Below are 12,052 nucleotides of genomic sequence, written 5' to 3'. Positions count from 1 at the left end.
AAGCCCCGCCCGCTGAGCTGTTGTTGTGACGGTGACAGGCCCGGCCCGACCTGGTACCAACCCCCCGGCCGGACCTCCGGGCACCGACCCCCGCTGGCTCCGCTTCGCCCCGCACCATGAAGTGGATGTTCAAGGAGGATCATGCGCTGGGTAAGGAGGCGGGGCTGGGGCTGGGGCTGCGCTGGGTCAGGATACCGCCCCCGCCGAGCCCCAGTGGGCCCTGAGCCACTGCTCCCCCACCGCCCCAGGTCTCACCCGGCTCCTAGCTCGAGCGGTGCCGTACGCAAAGCCCGCAGGCATGGCCCCCCCTCGGCCACCATCTCTCCAGAGGCCGCCCTAGTTCACCCTCTCACTGCCCCTCTCCCCCCACGCAGTGATACCCATCTAGGCTACCCCGCCCCGCAGGCAGAGGGCACTGACCCTCCTCCACCAATCATCTCCAACTCATTGCACATCTTTAGTAGAGAGACATCCCTGGGGGACCCCAGCGCTGAGTCTCCTCCTGTAAAGAGGCTACGTGTTACTCAGGCATTCAGTCCCTTAAGTGGCATAGGGAGGTATGAAAGAGAGCTGGCAGGGAAGATTCACCTATGTGATCCTGCCTCCTTCATCTCCTATTCCTCCTAGCTCTACCCTACGATGCCCAGGGTGTGAGTCATGTTGTCATTTTTCTAACTGAATGTTTTGTTTACAGAGCACAGATGTGTAGAGTCTGCAAAAATCCGAGCCAAATACCCAGACCGTGTGCCGGTGAGTAACCCATGCCACTCCTGTAATGCCACTTCCTCCCCCATATCCTGTTACTCTGTCCAGGTGAAGTAAACTTCCTCTCCTCCCTGTGGCCTACCCCTCTGATCACATTCTGATGAATAGCCTCAAGCAACATGTGCTTCTAGCTGTTAACACAACCCTCCAAGCATCTACCCCCAACTATGTACCGGTAAGTAATTACCATCCCTGGACTTCCCACATAATATCATCTGGACACCTTTTTGGTCCCAACACTATCACCCTCCCAATGAGTGATATCATGGGAGCAGCCCTCACCTAGCTACATTCAAGTGACTGCTTCCTCCATGCCTGATCTCTAGCCAGGTCACATCTCAGTGACTCACCCTCTGTACATGCTCATATGCCCTGACTACATCCAGGTGGGTGACACCTTGTACCAAGCATCAGAGGGGGAGCCATGTTAGTCTGTATCCACAAAAACAACAAGGAGTCCTGTAGCGCCTTAAAGACTAACACATTTATTGGGGCATATGCTTGTGTGGGTAAAAAACCACTTCTTCAGATGTATGGAGTGAAAGTTACAAGATACAGATGCTTGTATCTGTAATTTTCACTCCATGCATCTGAAGAAGTGGTTTTTTACCCATAAAAGGTTATGCCCAAATAAATCTGTTAGTCTTTAAGGAGCTACAGGACTCCACCTTGTACCATATCCATTTCTCTGTCCAGTCATTTCCCTACCATTGCAGGGGCCTTTGGCACCTCCTATTCTCTGCCTGTGACAAACAATGCTCTGGTCTCCTGTGGGGTATATATGGAGATCTAATTTCATTTATTGGGTTTTGTGGGTGTTGGTTTCCTATGATATACAGGAGATCAGACTAGATGATCTGGTGATTCATTCTGGCCTTAAACTATGACTCAGTCACATTTTGGTGAGCTCTCCATTCATGCACCCAATCTGACAGGATTTTAGTGGGTAACCCCTTCTGCACAGTTGCCCATATGACCACTTAGTAGTGTATGACTCTCCCTCCCCTCTGAGATCATGTCCCTGTAAGGGATTCCCCTCTAGCTGTGTCCTAGTCCTGGTGAGTTAAACCACCACACCTCATGCCATATCCCATTGAGTAACACCTCTACATCTAGCCACATACCTGTGAGCAAACCTCTGTCTGAGTACCAGATATTGACACCCTTCTCCACCCCAGCCTCCCAGTGCATGAATGAACCCCCTTCAGACAACCCAGGGAGCAACCCTGTGACCCTTATCTTGTTGGTGTACTCCTTCCCTTAACTCTTTTCCATCAAGCCCACATCACAGCTCCATTCTGACAATTGCCTTCATCTCCTCAAGTCCATGCTGATCCTATTCTTGCCTGTCCCACGCTGACTACTTCTTGATGAGCTGAACCTGCCCCCTCCCAATCTAATTGCCTCCTGGTGTGCAGTTCCTAGCCCATCAACAATCTCCTGGTGATCAACTTCACATCATGACAAGTATCCGTCTCCCAGACTCTCTCTCTTTGAGTAAGGATAGCCAGAATTCTATCCAGACTAGCTTCTAGTAACCAACCCTGGGAGAGAAGGAGAGACATCAGAGCTAGTATTCTGATATGTGGCAACCCGCAACAAAAAACGGCAGGAATCAGTCCCAGAATGCATTGATACATTCCATCCTCAGCAAATGCTTCATTTGTTGGGGCCTAAATCTCAAACATATTGACTTGCCCTCTGGGGCAGATGTTTGACATATCAAATATTTCTCCTAGGCCTGAGGCTGATGGTTTAGGCCTTATCTATACTAGTAGAGTGATCTATTGCAGACTATTAGGGAGGCAGTGTGGTATAGTGGATAGAGCACTGGACAGGGACTCTGGAGACCTGAGTTCTATTCCCAGCTCTGTTCTTGCTTGGTCAAATCACTTCATCTCTCTGTGCTTCAGTTTCTATCTATAAAATAGGAATGATGATGCTTACCTTATTTATAAAATGCTTTGAGATCTACTGAGGAAAAGTACTATAAAAGAGCTAAGTATTAGTTACTACCAATTAGTTAGCACTGCCATTTGACTTGGTGCTGTATAATACACAAATGGCCCCAAAAACATTTAGTCTGAAATAGACACATGGGTGCAGGTGATAATTGTTATTTAAAAGAAAAACCTCACTCTTTGAGAAGTAGTGGGCTCTGGACACTGGTGTTTGGCATTAGTGGGCCCCCTTGCCTGATAGGAAAAGGCCACTTCAGCAAAGTCACAGTGTATGATTGAGACCTGCTAGAACAGGAGCGGGCAAACTTTTTGGCCTGAGGGCCGCATCGGGTTTCCAAAATTGTATGGAGGGCTGGTTATGGGAGGCTGTGCCTCCCCAAACAGCCAGGCGTGGCCTAGCTCCACCCCCTATCCAACTCCTTCTGCTTCTCGGCCCCTGATGCCCCTCCCCCCCCGGGACTCCTGCCCCATCCAACCCCCCCATTCCCTGTCCCTTGACAGCCCCTGGAACATCTGTCCCTGACTGCCCCCCCACCCCATCCAACCCCTCCTCTTATTCCTGACTGTCCTGCCAGGACCACTGCCCCATCTAACCACCCCTGCTCCCTGACTGCCCCCAGAACCCCTGCTCCCTGCCACCCTATCCAATCCCACCCCTCCTTCCTGACTGCCCCTTGGGAACTCCTGCCCCCATTCAACCCCCCTGTTCTCTGCCCTCTGACCACCCCGACCCCTATCCACAACCCTGCCCACTGACCACCACGCTGAACTCCTCTGCCCTCTATCCATCCATTCCCCCCCCCCCCCCGCTCCCTTACCACACTGCTTGGAGCACCGTTGGCTAGCAGCGCTATAGCCATCCCACTCAGCTGGAGCCAGCCACGCCACTGCACAGCACAGAGCACCAGGTCAGGCCCCAGCTTGCAGCCCTACCCAAAGCATTGCGCTGGCTTTTCCAAATAGTGAGTATCGAATAGCCTCCATATGAAGAAAGATTAAAAAGACTCAGACAGTTCAGCTGGAAAAGAGATGGCTGATTGGGGGAATATGATAGAGATCTTAAAAAAAAAAACAACAAAAAACACATGAATGCTGTGGAGAAAGTGAATAGGGAAGTGTTATTTACCCCTTCACATAAACACAAGAACTGGGGGTCATCCAATTAAATTAAGAGGCAGCAACTTTAAAGGAAACTTGAGGAAGTACTTCTTCACTCAATGCACGGTCATCCTGTGGAACTTGTTGCTGGAATGTTGTGAAGGCCAATAGTATAACTTGGTTAAAAAAAGAATTTGGTCCATCAATGGCAATTAGCCAAGATAGTCAGGGACACAACCCCATGCTCTGGATGTCCCTAAGCTTGACTGGATGACTCACTCAATAGTTCGCCTCTTCTGTTCATTCCCTCTGAAGCATCAGTCAGGATACTGGGCTAGACAAACCATTGGTCTGACCCAGTATGGCCTTTCTTATGCTGTGGAGAAGGGGGTATGCCATGTTGGTCCTAGTGCCCTCAGAGTCAGGTTCTCCCCTGCACAGTTCTAGATCTGATAGATGCTGAGTCCCACATATATAGCTGTGCACTATACTACATTTAGCTGACTTCACTGTCCTATAAATTCAGTGCAGCCAACAATATTAAGATATTACAATACACTTAAATGGTGCTCTTTGTCAACGTGGTCAGTAATGCACTTCTGTATGATAATTGCTGTCCTAACCATGCTACAGGAAATATTAGAGCAGAGAACCCTTCACCCTGCCAGGTACCCATTTGCTGGCTTTGATAGAGCTGTAGTGCTGATGGAGCCAGAGTGGGAAGATTCCTTGCAATCCTAAGGCCAAGACATGTAGGGTTCCTCCCCTCACTCCTTTTTAATGAAAACTTAAATTCTGTAAAAGCTTTTGGGGGTTACTGTTCCATTGGATCTGCTACTGGGTAGCAACTAATCATAAGGATCTATTCACTGCCCAATAATTCAATTAATGCAGAGTTTGTTAATCGGTAGTGCCTCATACCCTTCAGATTGTCAAATGCCCCTATACTTAAATCTCTGAAAACTAGGAAATACATATAATGTGCACACTGGCCTTATTCTGGAACCCTAGCTCTCCCACCCCTGGAGTTCGCAATAGCCACTAGGAGTAAATTAAGTATGGATCATCCAGAGCTAGGGTGACCAGATAGCAAGTGTGAAAAATCAGGACGGGGAGGGCGGGGGGGTAAATATGTGCCTATATAAGAAAAAGCCCCAAATATTGTGACTGTCCTTATAAAAAAAATCAGTACATCTGGTCTGCGTAATAAGTGGATAGGAAGAATGACTAAGTAAATATACCATTTTCTGTGTTGTGGTATGCCTCAACTGTATTCTCACATGCCTACACGCCAAATGCTCTTGACTTTTTTTAAGAGTAGCAGTATTAATTGGGGTGGAGATTACTTGATGCAGGTTCTTATATTGATAAAGCTCATATTGCAATATTAGAGGAGCATCTGCACCCGAGGGTGGCAGAATCATGGGTCCCTTGTTTTTGTGTTGAGTTATGTAGGTTAAGCATATGGAGCACAACAGTCTGTTCTTGTGAGGATTTCTAGCAGTTGGGTAGTATTTGTGACAGTGCGATACAGTGCAGGGGTAAATGCAGGTGATGTTTCAGAGATTCCTTAGGTTGAAGGTCAAGGAGTGCTAGCATCTAGCAACTCTGGGTGAAATGGTTGAGCATACTACAGGGAGTTAGCTGGTGTTCACTATGCCTGACCTAAACATATAAAAACTTTTGCTTTAATGAAGACAAGATCTGTTAGATTTTTCCTACAGTACTCGTGCTCTGTTCCAACCGCACTCCATATTATCTGGTAAGGTAGTGTGGTATGATGTCTGTCAGGGATAGGTTTGGGCATCACTCAGAGGGCAGAGTTAAGGTTGCAGTGTGGGGCTGGTGTGCACATCACGTCTGTATTTCCTGGTTGACAGAAGACTCACTATGGGGACATTTGTATGTAGTGTCAGTCCCAGGGTATTAGAGAGAGGAAGTGGGTGAGGTAATATCTTTGATTAGACCAACTTCTGTTAGTGAGAGAAAGCTTGTCTCTTACCAACAGAAGTTGGTCCAATGAAAGATTTTACCTCACCCACCTTGTCTCTCTAGGGGCATCTGGCATTCTGGAAGGGTACAAGGCACTGATTGTCAACCTTAATTCTGCAATAATGAAGTTTTGGGGCAGTAAAATCCCCTAGTTTGTTTTTTTTTTTAATTAAAGTAATATGGTAAGGACGAGGGCATGATTGAAGTGCATCTGTGTGGGGAAAATGGGAGCTCTTCCACAGACATCATCTTTCAGCTACCAACAGTGCCCTTCTCCTGGCTCCTCTGTGCCACTGATAGGGCTTGGTATGCCATGGGTTGTGGAGGGAAGGTATGTCTCAGCCTATTGCTTACCACATATCAGCTGGAGGCAATAAGGGGGAGAGGATAGGAGCCAGAGATTCCCTACACCATTTCAGGGGGCTATTAAAGGAAGAAGAGGCTCTGCACAACCTTTTGCTACCAAAGAGGATTGTGGAAGTGTAAAGTGGCAGATTCAGCTGAATTGGATAGAATCATTAGAAATTTAGGGCTGGAAGGGACCTCAAGAGGTCATCTAGTCCAGTCTCCTGCATTGAGGCGGAACCGAGTAAACTTGACCATGCCTAATAAGGTGTTTGTCAAACCTGTTCTTTAAAACCTCCAATGATGCGGATTCCACAACCTCCCTCGTAAACCAATGCCAGAGCTGAATTTCTCTTATAGTTAGAAAGTTTTTCCTGATATCTAATCTAAATCTCTCTTGCTGCAGTCGACTTCTTGTCCTTCCTCCAGTGGACAAGGAAGACAATTGATCACATTCCTCTTTATAAATAGCCCTTAAAATATTTGAAGACTGTTATCAGGTCCTCCCTCAGTCTTCTTTTCTCAAGATTAAAATATGCTCTGTTTTTTTGAGCTTTCCTCATAGGTCAGGTGTTCTGAACCTTTTATCTTTTTTTCCCCTCCTCTGGGCTCTCTCCAATTTATCCATATCTTTTCTAAGGCCTGGTCTACACTAGGCGTTTAAACTGGTTTTAGGAGCGTAAAACCGATTTAACGCCACACCCGTCCACACTGAGAGGCCCTTTATATCGGTATAAAGGGCTCTTTAAACTGGTTTCTGTACTCCTCCCTAACGAGAGGAGTAGCGCTAATATCGGTATTACCATATCGGATTAGGGTTAGTGTGGCCGCAGATCGACGGTATTGGCCTCCGGGCGGTATCCCACAGTGCACCACTGACCGCTCTGGACAGCAATCTGAACTCGGATGCAGTGGCCAGGTAGACAGGAAAAGCCCCGCGAACTTTTGAATATTTCCTGTTTGCCCAGCGTGGAGCTCCGATCAGCACGTGTGGTGATGCAGTTAAAAATCAAAATAAAGAAAGAGCTCCCGCATGGACCATGCGGATGTGATTGCTGTAAGGGCAGGCAAATCTGTTCTATCAGCGCTCCGTTACAGAAGACGAAATTCAAAATCATTTTTAAAAAAAATCTCCAGACAGACGCCATAGCAGGGACTCAGCGCACTGCTGCGTGACAAGCGTAACGGAAAGCCAAAGAATCAAATGGATGCTCATGGACTGGAGGACTCAAGCTATCCCACAGTTCCTGCAGTCTCCAAAAAGCATTTGCATTCTTGGCTGAGCTCCAAATGCTTCTAGGGTCAAACACAGTGTCCGCGGTGGGTCAGGGCATAGCTCGGCAATTTACGCACCCCCCCACCTACCCCCAGAAGTGAAAGGGAAAACAATCCTCTCTTGACTCTTTTACATGTCACCCTATCTTTACTGAATGCTGCAGATAGACGTGATGCTGCAGCACTCAAACACCAACATCCTTGCTCCCCCCCCGCCATGGGTGGTTGATGGTGCAATATGACTGGTACCTGTCCTCATCATCAGCCTATTGGCACATGGGGCAGTGCAAAAGGACTGGTAACCATGCCGACTAGCATCCGTGAGGTCGATCAAGGGCACCTGGCCCTAATTTTTCCTGGTAGATGGTGCAGTATGGCTGGTAACCATCCTCATCATAGCAACAGGGGGCTGAGCTCCATCAGCCCCCACCCTTCATGTGTAAAAAAAAGATTCAATTGCTCCTGGACTAGCAGAGGGATGCTGGGCTCTTCTCCTCCACACTCCTTACTGTCCTGTCTGGACTACCATAGCAGCTGGAGGCTGCCTTCCACTCATTTCTCACTAACAAGTCACTGTGTCTTATTCCTGCATTCTTTATTACTTCATCACACAAGTGGGGGGACAATGCTATGGTAGCCCAGGAAGGCTGGGGGAAGAACGGAATCAACAGGTGGGGTTGTTGCAGGAGCACCTCCTGTGAATAGCATACAGCTCATAATTTCTGCAGGATCTGACACAGAGCAGCTGTGCTCTCTGGTTCTATGATACAGTGGTTCTCTAGTACACTTGCCCATATTCTAGGCAGGACTGATTCTATTTTTAGATACCAAAAAGGAGGGATTGACTCAGGGAGTCATTCCCAATTTTGGCTTTTGCGCCCCTGGCTGATCTCAGCCAGGGGCACTTATGACAGCAGCAAATGGTGCAGTGCAAAAGGACTGGTAACCATGATCATCTTATTACCAATTTATGGTATGGTAGATGGTACAGTATGGCTGGTAACCATCTCTGCTGTCATGCAAAAGCAAAAGCATGCTTCTGTGTAGTGCTGCTGAATCGCCTCTGTGAGCGGCATCTAGTACACATACGGTGACAGTCACAAAAGGCAAAACAGGCTCCATGATTGCCATGCTATGGCATCTGCCAGGGCAATCCAGGGAAAAAAGGCACAAAATGCTTGTCTGCCGTTGCTTTCCCAGAGGAAGGAGTGACTGACGACATTTACCCAGAACCACCCGCGACAATGATTTTTGCCCCATCAGGCACTGGGATCTCAACCCAGAAATTCCAAGGGGCGGGGGAGGCTGCGGGAACTATGGGATAGCTACGGAATAGCTACCCACAGTGCAACGCTCCAGAAATCGACGCTAGCCTCGGACCGTGGACGCACACCACCGATTTAATGTGTTTAGTGTGGCCGCGCGCACTCGATTTTATACAATCTATTTTGCTAAACCGGTTTATGTAAATTCGGAATAATCCCGTAGTGTAGACGTACCCTAAGTCTGGCACCCAGTATTGGACACAGTACTCCAGCTGAGACCTCATCAGTGCCAAGTAGAGCAGGACATTTATCGCCTGACAATAGCTAGGAGACATGTGAACAGTCGCATTCGTCTCATTGGGTGTTCTGTTACTTCTCTGAATATTTACCCTTGCCCCTGTTCCTGAATATAAATTAAGACTCTCCCCTTATGCATGTGAATTTTAGAGTAATTTCAATATTGAGGTCAGCTTCATATTGTGGGGGCTGTACCCTCTTACGTAACGATTTCAACAGCTTCCACCCCACCATCAACCTCAGCCTGGACCAATCTACACGGGAGATCCACTTCCTAGACACCACGGTGCAAATAAGTAATAGTCACGTTACCACCACTCTACACCAAAAACCCACCGACCGCTATGCCTGCCTTCATGTCTCCAGCTTCCATCCTGGAGATACCACATGATCCATTGTCTACAGCCCAGCACTGAGGTACAACAGCATCTGCTCCAACCCCTCAGACAGAGACCATCACCTACAAAATCTTCACCAAGCATTCTCAAAACGACGATACCCGCGCAAGGAAATACCCAGAATCCTCCTACTTCAAGACAAGCCCAAGAAAGAAAATCAACAGACCTCCACTGGCCATCACATACAGTCCCCAGCTAAAAACCTCTCCAATGCATCATCAGTGATCTACAACCCATCATGGACAACGATCTCTCACTTTCACAGGCCTTGGGAGGTAGGCCAGTCCTCACCCACAGCCAACCCGCCAACCTGAAGCGTATTCTTACCAGCAACTACACACCGCACCATAGTAACTAACTCAGGAACCAATCTGTGCAAACCTCAATGCCAACTCTGCCCACATATCTACACCAGCGACACCATCACAGGACCTAACCAGATCAGCCACACCATCACCGGTTCATTCACCTGCACATCCACCAATGTAATATACGAGCAATGCCCTTCTGCTATATACATCGGTCAAACTGGACAGTCCCTACGTAAAAGGATAAATGGACACAAATCAGATATTAGGAATGGCAATATACAAAAACCTGTAGGAGAACACTTCAATCTCCCTGGACACACAATAGCAGATTTAAAGGTAGCCACCCTGCAGCAAAAAAACTTCAGGACCAGACTTCAAAGAGAAACTGCTGAGCTTCAGTTCATCTGCAAATTTGACACCATCAGCTCAGGATTAAACAAAGACTGAATGGCTAGCCAACTACAAAAGCAGTTTCTCCTCCCTTGGTGTTCACACCTCAACTGCTAGAAGAGGGCCTCATCCTCCCTGATTGAACTAACCTAGTTATCTCTAGCCTGATTCTTGCTTGCATATTTATACCTGCCTCTGGAAATTTCCACTACATGCATCCGACGAAGTGGGTATTCACCCACGAAAGCTCATGCTCCAATACGTTTGTTAGTCTATAAAGGTGCCACAGAACTCTTTGCCCCTCTTATATAAATGACCCCAAGTTCGTACCACAAAATATACCCCAGCTCCTATTGCAGCATGCCATTTTTTAAAGTAATTTAACCGCATGTGAGTTTTAGAGTATTTTGAAAATTATACGCAGCACATTTATGTGAATGGGTGCTGGAATTAGCTGTGTTGAAGCTCAGATGGATATCATCAACTTGGGGTGGAATCGTTACAGTAGTTTGAGCCCTATGGATGTGCAATAAGAATTATAAGAAAGATCTATATAGATATAGAGGGAACACTTACCTCTTGAGTGCTTACTTGCAGCTGGGTGCAGTACTACACAGTCTTTTTCCCCACTCCTGGCACCCCTATCAGTTGTTGACCTTGCTTGGCAGGTCTTCAGTGGCTTGGCCTCCAGCTGAGTCACACAGTCAAAATGAACCCCTTCTTGCATAGCTAAGAGGAAAAAAATGAACAGTCTCTCTGTTCTCACTAGGGTCTTTGGCTCCAGTTGTGGGCCTTTGAATTCAGCCCTTCTGTCAGGTTTCTAAATGAGCTCTGTCCCCTTCTTGGGGTTTGGGTTAGACTTGACCCCCACTTTATGGTTCACACCACTTTGCCAATGCAGGAACTCAGGCCCACCCACTACTCCAGGTATATCCTGGATCCTATAGACAGCAGCCACATACTGCCCTGGAGCACCCACAGAGTCACCGCCTGTATCACTACAGCAGCACCACTACAGTGCAGATATTGCCAGTCTTGGGCCATAGCTACACTAGCAGTGCTTTACTAGTATAGGAGTATTGGTATACTGTACTGGCAAAGCACTCCTACTGCGGACAGAGTGATACTGGTAAAGCTGGGTTTTGTAGCAGTATCAGAAACCCTTCCTCCCCCAAACAAAACAAGCTCTAGCAGTAAAAGCTTAGCTTTGACAGTATAACTGTACCTACACTGGTGATATTTGCTGACATAGCTATGTCAGTTTGGAATCACAGCTGTTCATGCATCTGACTGACAATTACGCCAGCAGACATTTGTAATGTAGATTAATAGATTCTAAAAGGACAGAAGGAACAACTGTGACACTAGTCATTCATCAGTGATTTAGATAATGACATGAAGTGTGCACATAAAGTTTGCAAATGATACCAGTGCTTTGGAGGATAGGATTAAAATTCAAAATGATCCGGACAAATTAGAGAAATGGTCTGAAGTAAATAGGATGAAATTCAATGTGGACAAATGCAAAGTATTTCACTTAGGAAGGAACAATCAGTTGCACACATACAAAATGGGAAATTACTGCCTAGGAAGGAGTACTGCAGAAAGGGATCTGGGGGTAATAGTGGATCACAAGCTAAATCTGAGTCAGTGTAACACTTGAAAATAAATAAAAAGCAGACCTCATTCTGGGATATATTAGCAGGAGTGTTGTAAGCAAGACCCAAGTAGTAATTCTTTTGCTGTACTCCATGCAGATTAGGTATCAACTGGAGCATTGTGTCCAGTTCTGGGCACCACATTTCAGGAAAGATGGGAACCAACTGGATGAAGTCCAGAGAAGAGCAACAAAAATGATTAAAATGTCTAGAAAACGTGACCTATGAGGAAAGCTTGAAAAAACAGAGTTTGTTTAGTCTGGAGAAGAGAAGACTGGGGGACAGGGGCAGTGATAA

At 47.0% G+C, this 12,052-nt stretch overlaps 1 protein-coding gene across 2 annotated transcripts in view; it reads left to right on the top strand.

The window, feature by feature from the left end:
* The window catches only part of GABARAPL2 (GABA type A receptor associated protein like 2), a 29,463-nt gene that overhangs the window by 1,431 nt on the left and 15,980 nt on the right, over positions 1-12,052 (top strand). For both annotated transcript variants that reach the window (XM_044987228.1, XM_044987227.1), the window contains exons 2-3: positions 39-150; positions 695-750. In XM_044987228.1, the coding sequence (XP_044843163.1) occupies positions 117-150; positions 695-750 (90 nt within the window). In that variant the 5' untranslated portion in view covers positions 39-116. The remainder of the gene's footprint in view (positions 1-38; positions 151-694; positions 751-12,052) is intronic.

This window comes from Mauremys mutica, chromosome 14 (genome assembly GCF_020497125.1).
Source record: "Mauremys mutica isolate MM-2020 ecotype Southern chromosome 14, ASM2049712v1, whole genome shotgun sequence".
NCBI lineage: Eukaryota > Metazoa > Chordata > Testudines > Geoemydidae > Mauremys > Mauremys mutica.
Note: the sequence above shows the minus strand (reverse complement) of the source record. Positions and strands in the feature narration are given on the sequence as shown.